Source organism: Triticum aestivum, chromosome 5B, assembly GCF_018294505.1.
Source record: "Triticum aestivum cultivar Chinese Spring chromosome 5B, IWGSC CS RefSeq v2.1, whole genome shotgun sequence".
NCBI lineage: Eukaryota > Viridiplantae > Streptophyta > Magnoliopsida > Poales > Poaceae > Triticum > Triticum aestivum.
The window spans coordinates 507,256,803-507,269,275 of NC_057807.1; the positions used below are offsets into that span (position 1 = coordinate 507,256,803).

At 47.2% G+C, this 12,473-nt stretch overlaps 1 protein-coding gene across 1 annotated transcript; it reads right to left on the bottom strand.

Moving 5' to 3' along the window:
- Positions 1-10,050: 10,050 nt before the first annotated feature.
- Positions 10,051-11,876, bottom strand: LOC123112815 (protein SHI RELATED SEQUENCE 1). Its single transcript, XM_044533914.1, has 2 exons — positions 10,983-11,876; positions 10,051-10,877 (listed from the first exon to the last, which is right to left on the bottom strand). Exons 1-2 carry the CDS (start codon positions 11,542-11,544, stop codon positions 10,447-10,449), a joined length of 993 nt encoding a protein of 330 aa, XP_044389849.1. The 5' UTR covers positions 11,545-11,876; the 3' UTR covers positions 10,051-10,446.
- Between the last annotated feature and the right edge of the window lie 597 nt (positions 11,877-12,473).

Consider the following 12,473-nt stretch of genomic DNA (forward strand, 5'->3'; position numbering starts at 1 on the left):
TGGCAAATTCTTCTTTGGCTCGAGCAGGGCTAGAGCTTTTCTGCATCGAGGGCCAAGTAGCAGATGCTTTGCATGAGCAGACTGATAAAGAGAGTGGATGGCAACATTGACATATTTCACATCGAGTCTGCAAATTCTCCTAGTGAACACATGATCTAACCGTCTAGCTATATCATGCAGTGTCAATGTTGAAGGATTGTTATGGTGGATTGGGTGGGGGTGATTAGGCGACTACAAAATTGTAATCTCTTTTGCAAATTTTTGGCTCAACAATAAAGTAGGTTGTCTAGATATGCAACTAGATGGACAACCTATATGACAAGCTTAATAAGAAACAAGTGCAAGTATGAGTAAGACACAAGATATAAACTTGCACAAAGTAATGGACCGAAATAACCACAAATGGAGTCGATGGAGATGAGGACGCGTTTTCTGAAGTTTCCTCCTTTGGAGGAGGTACATATTCATTGGAGGGGTGTGCAAGCACAATGCTCCCCAAGCTTCTCAAGGACTCACCCTATTCTCCTCACACCCTCGCACAATGCAAGGTGTCGTGAATCCACTAGCGGTACCCTTGAGGAAGCAACCGGGACCTTTACAAACAAGGTTGGGGTTCTCTCAAAATTTAATTGGAGGCTCCCAACACCACCACGAAGCTTCACCGCAATGGATTGTGACTCTAAGGTGACAGTTCCCGTCTAGGGTGTCCAAACATCCAAGAGTAACAAGGGCCACAAGATATTTATGGGGGACTCAAATTTCCTTTTGGTGGAAGTGTAGATCTAGGTATCCCCCTCAATCCCTAGCAAAGAAATAAGTTTGGTTGTCTAGAGAAGGAGATCGAGCAAGAATAAGCTTGGGGAAATAAATGGAGGAGAGATATAGAGGCAAGAGGTAGGTGGGAGGAGCAAGACCCCCTCCCTAGCTATACAGTCCATTCCCAAATCCAACTGTTATGCGTAGAAAGGCACAGGAGTGGTACAACCGCTCTATGCATAATTACCTGGCCGTAGCACCGGAGTAGTACAACTGCCCGGCCTCCCGGTTGTACTGGCTATTATAAAAATAGCCGGAACTAGTGTTCCACAACCGCCCTGTACCGCTCATGTAAACCAAGTGGAACAACTCTACAAGCGGTGGTTTGAGCGGTACAAGGGACAATACAATCCCCAGAAGATGGCCTTGAGTAGCCGCTAAGTCTGCAGCAGTACAATCGCTCGAGACATCGGTTGTACCACCTATTATAAAAATAGCAGGAACTACCGAGAAGTTACCACCGGCTACCACTAGCCATACCCGAGGGAAATCACCCCTCGAGCGGTGATCGAGCCAGTGCATAGTTCGGTAGTACCGCTTATACAAGTAGCGGCGAAACTGCCATTGCCTGTGGTACAACCGCCGCGGCAGTGACTGCATTGACTACTCCACAAGGGAGCAGTACAACCACAGTCGCCTATGATACCACCGCTCTGGGGAAGTTTTTCTGCATAGGTTAGACATGAGGCTCTCTCCTCAAAACTGAAGACCATATCATGGATGAAAATGTATTATGTACATGTTTGATTCACCCTACCTTTTGATGCGGTCCCCTATTAATAGTACGGATTTCCTACGACCAAAGAAAAACACGTCAAAAATGGCGTCTTTTCTCTTTTCCATCCGAAGGGGTGCCCAACCGTCTTGTGCCATATCATGTATACCTCCTGATGCGGACCCCCCTCTTAATAGTATGAATTTCCTATGACCAAAGAAAAACACGTCGGAAATGCCGTCTTTGCTCTTTTCCATCCGAAGGGGTGCCCAACCGTATTGTGCCATATCATGTATACCTAAGTAGCTTAGGCACACCGCTAGTCCGCAAATTGCATTGCCATCAATACCAAAACACTTAAGGCGGGAAATGCCCTTTCAAATGTTCATACCTCATTTTCCTTGTTGAAGGTGTTGGATTGAAGCTTTGTTTCAATGGTGATAGCCCCATGTTCTGCCTTATAGTTGGGCTCGACAAGATATGCACTCCAGAGGCGATCCCTTCTTGAAGGCATTGTCTTGGAATCCATCACATTTTGTTAGGCCACATATCTCTCGACCGGTGTATTACTTTTCACGATTATAAGGTTTGTGGTAGAGTTGTGTAGATGTTGCTGTGATCCAGACAAATCCAATGATGTGAGCAAGGCAGATCCAACATGGATGACCTTTGGTTTCCATTTCCATTTCAAGCCGAGTTTGTTTGGTATCATTGCTTGGATTTTTTTAATAACTAGTAAATACGAACGTGCAATGCACATTCATATCAGGTAGGGTATTAACTAAAAGTTAGAAAAAGATAAGGTATTAGTTGCATGCTATATTAGGTCGGATTTTATCTAGTGAAAGAACATGCGGTGCCCCCATGTTTGGTTTTGGCAATTGATGACAATCTCTATGGACTAATGGTTGCCTTGAGTTATATTTGAAGGGTTTGTCCATAGGCTTTTCTTGGAGTCCATTTGTTGGTTTCAAGGAGAGTTTGTGATGACCATGGTGCTATTAAGGAATTATCCAAAGACCGGTCATGTGAGTGTTGAGCTTATTGCAAGCATGTCTTGAAGAAGAAGATTGTGTGATCATTCATGTACACCTTCAAGACATCATCCAAATGAAGAGAGTTGGAAAGATTCAACACACAAAGCGCACAAGATGTACTGAGGGATCAAGTGATCCCATGGTATGGTAAGCATTGTCCATTACGCTTTGTGTGCTAACCCATGGTCTTCGTGAGAGTTCTTTGTGGGGTTAGGTTGCGGTGTGCAAGTTCAAGTGATGCATCACGAAGAGATCAAGTGCTTGAAGCTTGCCGTCCATTGTGGTGACAATGGACTTGTGAAGATGAGCGAAAGAGTGGCTCACCCATAGTGGAGTATGGGGGAGCAATCAACTAGTCTTCATCGAGCCAACGCAATCAAGAAAGGTGGTCCATCTTGAGGAGGAGTAGATCGTCATCATCTAGCTCAAGTGGACTTTGTGCAAGGCAAAGGTTTGCCCTTGATAGGTTTTCTATTTTACCGGTCTCATGGTAGTTGTGGGAGACCGGGTTATATGATCAATTGTCGTACTATCAAGGGGGGCTCTTGATGAGTTGCTTGATCGTATCGTTCGTAGAGAGCTCAAACCATTACATCCTTGCATCATCTTTATTGGTTCTTGTTTGGTTCTTCTCCTTGCGAGTTTTGGAGCTTATGGTCAATTTTATGACAAGCTCGAGTTCATCAAAAACGGAGTTCACATGCGTCTTCTATGATGTTTTCAATGTTGGAGGGTATGCCGGTTCTTCTCTGTTGGAGGTTTCACTCCTCTGTTTTGATGCTACTCATCTTCCTCTATCCAACAAGCTTGAGTTTGCTCAATTCGGAGCTCATTTGCAGAAGTTATGGCAGTTCTGGTTTTACTGTTTTCCTCCATTGTCTTCTCTGCAAAATGAAGGACTCCTAGTGTTGCTGATCTGGGGCATGCGGTAGTACTGCTCTCCGGAGCGGTAGTACCGCAGGCCCTTGCGGTAGTACCGCAGTCCCCTGCGGTAGTACTGCAGGTGCTCACGGTAGTACCGCTCTGTGGGAGCGGTAGTACCGTGGCCTCAGGCCAGGCGCAGCTACTCGTGCGGTAGTAGGGCGGATGTAATTTTTTACATCCGCGCCCTACGCGGTAGTACCGTGCCGCAGGCGCGGTAGTACCGTGGGCTCTGGCCAGGCTTAGCAGCATGAGCGGAAGTAGGGGCGGACGTAATTTTTTACACCCGCGCCCTACGCGGTAGTACCGCTCTTCGTGTGCGGTAGTACCGTGCCGGATTTTTTCGCAGGTCCTCCCTCTGCGAAGGTAGGTACGGAAGTAATTTTTTACTTCCGTGCTTTCTCTGCGCCTAGTGTTTCCTGCCTTACGGTAGTACCGTAGGGGCGCACGGTAGTACCGCTCTGGTGATTCTTCCGCTCGTTGCCCTGTGCAACAGGCCTTCATCTGGCCAGTGCAGCACATGCGGTAGTACCGCAACCTGCAGCGGTAGTACCGCAGCCAACCGCAGTAGTACCGCAGCTCCGTGCGGTAGTACCGCGTCGTGCGGGCTGAGTGAGGGGATAACGGTTGGATTTCTCCCCACCTTTAAAAGGGGGCCTTCTTCCCCATTGAGACTAATCTTTTTGAGCTCGTGTTCTTCCCCCATTGTTGACCTTCTTCGAGCTTGCTAACTCTCAATCCCTTCTATGATTCTTGCTAGTTCTTGAGGGAAAAGAGAGAGGAGATCTAGATCCATGTTTCCACCAATCACTTTCTCCTCTAAGTGAGGGGAATCCCTTGGATCTAGATCTTTGGAGTTCTTCGTGTTCTTCTTCCGTTCTTCCTCTCATTTTCCTCCCTAGCATTGGTTGCTTTGGTGGGATTTGGGAGAGAAGGACTTGGGCACTCCGTGTGCCCTTGCCATTGCATTTGGTGCATCGGTTTGAGTTCTCCACGTGATACGTGGAAGTTACAAGTTGAGAAGCTTATTACTCTTGGGTGCTTGGTGCCCTTGAACTTGTTCCTCTTGGGTGCTTGGGCACCCTAGGCGGTTGGTGGTGTTCGGAGCTCAATCATTGTGGTGTAAAGCTCCGGGCAAGCGTCGGGGTCTCCAATTAGGTTGTGGAGATCGCCCCGAGCAATTTGACGGGTACCGGTGACCGCCCCCAAGGGTTGCCAAAGTGTACGGATTCGGTGACCGCCCCCAAGGGTCGCCATTTGTACGGGTTCGGTGACCGCCCTCAAGGGTCCCTTAGTGGAATCACGACATCTTGCATTGTGCAAGGGCGTGAGGAGATTACGGTGGCCCTAGTGGCTTCTTGGGGAGCATTGTGCCTCCACACCGCTTCAAACGGAGATTAGCATCTGCAAGGGTGTGAACTTCGGGATACATCGTCGTCTCCGCGTGCCTCGGTTATCTCTTTCCCGAGCCCTTTACTTATGCACTTTATTTTGTGACAGCCATATTGTTCTTTGTCATATATCTTGCTATCACATAGTTGCTTATCTTGCTTAGCATAAGTTGTTGGTGCACATAGGTGAGCCTAGTGTTTTAGGTTTTGTGCTTGACAAATTAACCGTTAGGTTTATTCCGCATTTGTTCAAGCCTAAACCGTAACTATTTTAAAGCGCCTATTCAACCCCCCCCCCCCCCCCTCTAGGCGACATCCTCGATCTTTCATCTAGGAAATGTAGAATGTTAATTGCGTGTTAATCAGTATGTCATTAGTGTTAACATTAATATTTGGTATGATATTGATTGCATGCGAAACATGTTGAGCACTCACTATTGGAGCAATCTAGGTCGTTCGATGCATATGGTATGATGTCCGAGATTAGTTGGATCTGCCCCTTTGTTTTTTTATATTGACGTAGATATAGATAACTAACATTTGGCAATATATGGTTGTGAATGCATCCGTTGATGTGGAGGTCGGAGATTATCATTCTTTTCAGGAAAACAATACGGACCCTACTTAGTAGGCGTTCGCGCAACGAAAGATATATACGGTCGATCAAATAAAGTTTAGTAATCAGTTTCTATGGAAGATGCTCTAGTTATCTCGCAATTAGTCAAGTTCAGGTTTTCTCTGCTGAAAGTCTGAAGCCGATCTCTGCCGCTGTTGTTAAGTAAACATTTAAACATGCAAGTACAAAGTCTTAGCTAGCGTACATAAATGGCGGTGCTACGGCACACTGCACACAGACGCGCCCCTGGTCTGAGGCTCTCTGATGAGCACTGAAAAAGCAGCCGACGGTACTGCAAATTGCATGTGTTAACTGGAGCCTAACGGTTTCTTTATAGATCGGCGCTCTGCAGGGAGTGTGTGAGTGAGGGTCACGTGACCCCCGGCCGGCTTCTCACCAACAACCCTCAATGCACGTACTCCATGGGACCATGCCTCTCCTCCTCTCCCCCTCTCCTCTCTCGTCTCCCCCACTCTAAACAGCGCCCTAAGGATTCCCCATGAAGAGCCCTACTCGTCCTTAGCCTGCACCACCTTCTCCATGACAACTTCTTTCTCTCTCCATTCGGTTTTCCTTTTTTTCTCACCGATCATGAGAGCAAGAACATTAAGAGAGAGAGAGAGAGAGAGAGAGAGAGAGAGAGAGAGAGAGAGAGTGAGAGAGAGAGAGAGCAGTGGAACACTATGGCTTAGGGCAGAAAAGGGGGGCATGGTACACTGGTTTTCATGTGCTATCCCTCCATGTCTTGGCAATGATTTTCCATTTTGGAAGAATGTGATGGCTCTGAGCCTATGGTGTTACTAGTTACTACTAGTTACTAGTACTAAGCTAGCTAGCTGTTCTTCGCCACCACGCATAACTCGCATATGGTTGCGGAGAAAGAAACAAAAGGATACACCATTACTACTAGTTGCTACCTTCTCAGTACTACTGCTATGGCCAAGCCGAAGGGAATTGAAGAAGGAAGATGAGAGGCAGTACAATGTTGTTGCTTTAGAATCTTTCATGTCTCCCATGCTTTCCTATGGCCATGGCCATGCAGTATCAAACAATGGAGGTAATCATTTGCAAGAATTTTTCATCCTTTCCTCGAGAGACTAGAGCGAATAAAAAGCGCGTGCCAGCAGACAGGTAGAACCCTGCGCTTTTGTCTTCTCACTCGCACTGCTCACTTTGTCCCAGAGCTCTCTTTCAGGCCCCTAAGAAGTGCCTGCGGCCATTACCAGCAATCATCATAATCTTTAGTTTTCCTTTTTGCAAAGTTTCAAGGCAAGTTGGGACAAAAAGGATTGCAGGATGTTGCATAAATTCCTACAAGAAAATTACCTAGGCATGAAAACTCACTGCCAATTCATATTAAGTTGCCCTAGCATACGTCACATAGACTTAACCATTTTATGCAAACACATAAGCTTACATCAGGTAGAAATTTTGGTAGAGTTCTTTAAAAAATAGGAAAACAACCGAAGATGCATACAAATCCACAAAATTATTACCAAAGTCCTGATAGGCAACAAAAGACCGAAAAGGCCACCTTACGAATAGAAAAGGGAACAAAATGACCAACAAACTGTCATGTCATGGTTGCCGTCTGTGGAAACAGTTCCATGAGATTTTGGGTATGATGTTACTATTGCTTCAGGGACACCTCTCAGATGTAGACAGAGGCCCATCTTGTATATTGACTCTATAGATTACACCAAGTGCACGCGTGTTTCAGTGTCCTCTACTAACTAGCTATTCCTGGCAGCCAACATCCTAGTATGTCTAACACTACTGGTTCGTCATCGAGATCTAGATGAAGTTCGGCTGTCTATTCCTGAAGTAAATCATCATCAGACAATTCGGAATGAGAAGCGAAGCTCGAATCTATTCCCAGAAAAAAGTTCCAATAGAGACAGAGGAATGAATAAGACTAAGAGATGCCCCTAGCGCGAAGAGAGATCATTTGGTTTGTTAATTAATAGGGGGATTTTCTCAAAGTAAGATATGGATTACGCGAGCAGTATATATGAGATGCCCATTGGCACTACTGGCTAGCTTCCACGTTCCACAAGGATCACAATGAGATCATTGGAGTGTACAGCAAAGAAACAATAGTGAGTGGAGTGGAGATGCAAGCATCTATAAAGTTGCCACATTGTCTCTTCCACATTCCCCATCCATGGTTCAAATAAGGAAATCGTTAAGAGTGCCCAGTTCCTTGTTAATGAATGTTATTGTTAGTTGATGAATATCCATATTTCTTTCGTGCATGGGGCCCAATAGTTGCAAGTTTGAGTAACTACTGCAGTAAAAATTAACGAACCCAAGTTCGTTGACTTGAATACGCACAAGCAAATAAAAACAGAGAAACATGCAGTTTCTTCTATTATCTTACCCCGTCCCTTGCATAATCAATGTAGTGCATATTTTGTTTTTAAAAGTCAAACATGTCTACATTTGACAAAGTTTATCGAACAGACTATGACATATGAAATACTAGATAAATAAAATGTATAAATACGCTTCATGATGAATCCAATGATACTATTTTTGGATTCTTGATATACATATTTTCTTCAATAAACTTGGTCAAACATAGACATGTTTGACTTACGAACAATCTATTATGCACTGCATTTTAGATTGGAAGGAGTATTAGAAAGACATAGAACAACATTGATGTTCTCTTCAGGATATTAGATAGTATAAAATACCATAAAGCAAAAAATATATCCAGGCTGCTTATCCCAGTAGATCAAAATTGTGATGGTGCAAATATCATACACCCCCATTTCTCAATGGTTGCTTAGAAAAAGTACACATCACCAGCAGAAAAGAAAAAACTAAACTTTCCGCTTATGTGTGTTATAAGATTGGTATGGTGCTGTTTAACTGGATGTGGAGAAGAACTGTCAAAACATACATAAACAGAAATCCATTTTTATAACTGTCAAATGCTAACCACGACTACGTTTTAAAACAGAAACATACAAACATATATATCTTAGAAACTAACCTTATTGTGGTGCATTTCCTAACGCAACACTAACATTAGAAGCCACTGTTTCTATGAAGGTATTTCCATAGGTAGAGGATTGACATAAATCATTTGCCATGCACGCATATGATTAACCAATAGTTACTTACACAACACAATAACTATGTTATTTCAGCATATCACACTATATATCCCGGAAATACACAATGCGAGAGGGAGTGACCACTAAGAACAAACAAACAACACAAAGACACGAGTTAAACAGCCCGATATTAGTATTCAAATATAGTGGTCACATTGAATTTAACAATCAGCATTTCCATTCATGAACTTTTATTCACATGAACTCGTTATTACGAAGAAAAAAACAGGATGAATGTAATATCAAAACAATGTAATTAAGTTAGTGTGCAGCTTTAAACCCAAAAAGATCCCAGGTGTCAATAATTTTGGCCAATCTACTACTATTAGTTTATTTGACACTAACATAAGGCAAATGCATTCAGCGTAATATACACATGTTGCATCCTTTGAAATAGAGCAAGTTCTCTTTTGAGATAATGAAATCGACCAAGTTGAAAGGCAAGATATACAAAGGAATCTCCATGCATTAGAATAGTAATATTATTTATGAGGAAAAAACATGTTATGCTTCAAAGAGAATTAAGGTATTAAGAAGTTAAAGGCTTACTACGAATGTGCAATTTTCGAAGTTTACACGACCCAGCATCAAATTCATTTAGCCTGCTGTGTAGAATTTCAAATTGTAACCTGAATGATTAACTTCAATATCAAAACTGCCGGCTTATGTACCCCACTACCATTATTGCTAAGAGCCATGCAGACACATGAATTTTCTCATTTGCAAACTCGAATTATATTTCTTAAAAAATAAATATACAGATAAAATAACATAATTTGTTAATACTACTACTGTACTTAAATCGTAGCATTTCACAAGCAGACTTAGAGATTGAAATGAACTGCAATGGTACGATTGCTAGCACTAATGGATATAATTATTTTGGTAAAGAACTTCATCATTTCTTGTGAGATGACTCTTATAAAATTTTATTAAAAAAACTGAACTGGGTACCCAATGCAATTGCAATCTAAGGTGCTGGAGAAACAAATCAACAAGTTCAACCATAGATGACGAAAACCAAAACGAGTTGAATGCACCACCAATCAATGATTCCGCCTCATACCTGCTAAGCTCGGAAACATGAAACAAACACCGAAATCAAGCAAAGGGATCGTCGCATGGCTTGATCGGTCAGCTCCGAATCAGCTGATCATTTGGTCTCAAACTTTCTTGCATTCCTCTCTCCCATGAGCATACAATAGCTCACTCCTAAATCATACTAGCCACAAAACTAACAGAACCACACCATTAACTTATGGCGAAGGACGCGACATAGTATCTTGGATCCACGAGCTACCAAGTAAAGTCGACTAGGTTTCTAGGGCGCAGCTTTTGAAGAGCAAAGGGAAAACGAGTAGTAAAGCCGAGTGGTCGCACCTTGTGCAAGAGAGATAAATAGAAGCTACGTAGTACGTCGTGGTAAAAGTAAATTTAAAGAAGCCTTAGCATCATATATTATTGCTCTGATGAAAGAAGTACCAGGAAAATCAAAGATTGTTAAGAACACTGTCAATTGAAGATCCGGAAAGAAAAAAACAAGCTAGAGCAGTGCAAGAAATCACGCTTAGTTCCCGGGATCCTAACTGTCAGATTTCTAATCATTTGCTCTGACAGGGTATGTCACTGACTGATCGCCTCAGATGCTCCCAAGAAGAGCTGGAAAGGTCTAAATTACGGTGCCTCATTAAGCTAAGCTATAGCTAGGCTCTAGAGAAGGAAGGAGCATCAATTTATGCATCAATTGACAGATCGAAGAAACCAGGGGTTGGGTGGAGGCACGGTGTTACAGCGGGAGGCGCCGTCGACGTGCGTCCGTGCGTCGTCACTGTCTCTGGTAGGGGTGGCCGTGGAAGAAGGGCGTGGTGGCCGGGAACGAGCCGTAGAGCCCGGGCGTCGGGTACGGATCCATCACCACAGCCGATGACACGACGATGTTGTGGTTGTTGCCGCCGCCTGCGTCGCCCGCTTCCGCGCCCGTGCTCGGCGGGGACACGTCGCCGGTCAGGCGGAACTGGTAGTCGCCGCCTCCGCCGCCGCTGCCTCCTGCGGCAGCTTGCAGCTGGGCGTGGGCGTTGCTGGGGCCGACGTCGTGGAGGATTCCCTTGAACACGTGGCCGCCGATGCTGACGGTGGTCTGGTACGCGAGCTCCGCCTCGGCCTGGTCCACCGGCCCGAGACGCACGCATCGGAACACCGCCTCCGAGCTCACCTCCCGCGGGAACCTCTCCGCCACCGTCACCATCTGCTGATCCCCTACACACGCACACACAAAAAGCACAGGTTTTAGCGTCAGATCCGGGAGCATGGAGGCATGGAAGGTGTAGGTTTTGCACCACGTACGTGGTCTATAGTACGTACCTGAGGAGGTGGTGGGCGTGGTGGCGGCGAGGCGAGCGCGGGGTCGCTTGGTGAGGTCGCGTGAGGGGCCAGCTCCGCCCGTGGTCGCGGCGGCGGAGGCGGCGAGCGCGGTGAGCTGCTGCTGGCGCTCGCGGCGCTTGGAGGCGGGAACCCAGGTGGACTTGACGTGGGTGGAGCAGGCGAAGCCCCGGGACTTGCAGCAGGTGCGGCAGCGCTGGTGCTGGCAGTCCTTCTTGGCCTGGTTGCCGCAGTCCTGGCAGCTGGTGCCGCCGCCGGTACCGGCCAGGGCGGCAGCGCGCGCGCCGCGAGACGAGGAGGAGGATGCCGCGCCGGCGAGCGACTGCGCGGCGCCAGCGGGGATGTCATCGGTGGCGAAGCGGATGAGGTTGGGGGCGTAGAAGGGGTGCGTGAGCTGCTGCTGGTCCTGCGGCTGGCCCCATAGCTGGAAGCCGCCTCCGCGCGTGGCGTAGAGGAAGGTGGATGCGTCGGACGGGTGCACGCCGGTCGGCGACGCGGAGCTGTCGCGGCCGCTTCCTCCGGTTCCTAGAGGGAAGCCCGCCATGCGCCCAAATCCATAGGCCACGGTGCCGATCTCCCTCTATTTCACTGTACAGTCGCCGACCGGGCCATGCGCTAGCTTGTGTAGGAGTACGCTCTATCTTCCTGCCTATGGGGTGGTATGTCAGGCAGCTGGCCTCGTCGATGAGAAGAGAAGAGGAGAGGAGGGATCGAGGAGGGGGAGGAGGAGGTGGAGATGAGGAGGAGTAAAAGTCCGCGTGGCAACGGGTGGGGATGGGGGGTCGCGTGCGAGTTAAGACGGTGAGGCGACAGAGAGGGCCTGCTACGCCGCCATGGTGCCTGCGCGCACCAAAGCTGCCATTTATTGCCCTGCCTGCTCCCTTCTCTCTCTAAACAAGTTTGGAGTTTGCAGCACAAGCACAAGCACAGGCACAGCCGAGGGAGGGAGTGAGGGGGGGTAGGCAGGCACCCAACACGGCAACGCGGCGGGCGGCTGCTGCAGCTGATGTTGCGAGGGAAAAGGGCAGGGCGGGGGCACAGCACAACAGTGGCGCAATAGAATAAGCATGGCGCGCGGCCCCGGCGGATGGAATGTACCACGAGTAAATGTTTGCCTGCCGCTGCCCTGCCGCGCCGCGCCCGTATCATTGGCGTGCTCCGGAATCCAGCTGCCTCCACGCCACGCCATGCCATGCCATGCATGTCCGCTACTCACACAGGCACTAGTCAATGCAATATTCAATTCGGCCTTGTAAAGTTGCACCGGCTGAGGGTCTTTCACTCGCACAGTTGCACCGCAATTTGTTGCTTGGTTGGTTCCACAACACCGGCGCCACCGTCGGATCGCGCACGGACGGCGGTCGGCGGCGCGCGGGGGCCGGCCGGTCAAGGGCGCCGGAAAACACGGGAGCCAGCCCAGCCGCGCGCGCGCCTTTTTCTTTCGAAGCTGCCGTGTCGCATGCAGATGCGGAC

Excerpts from the sequence above, each read along its gene's own strand:
- LOC123112815 (XM_044533914.1), bottom strand. The coding sequence starts at position 11,544 with ATGGCGGGCTTCCCTCTAGGAACCGGAGGAAGCGGCCGCGACAGCTCC. Across the intron at positions 10,878-10,982 it reads CACGCCCACCACCTCCTCAG|GGGATCAGCAGATGGTGACG; the intron begins GTACGTACTATA and ends GTGCGTGTGTAG.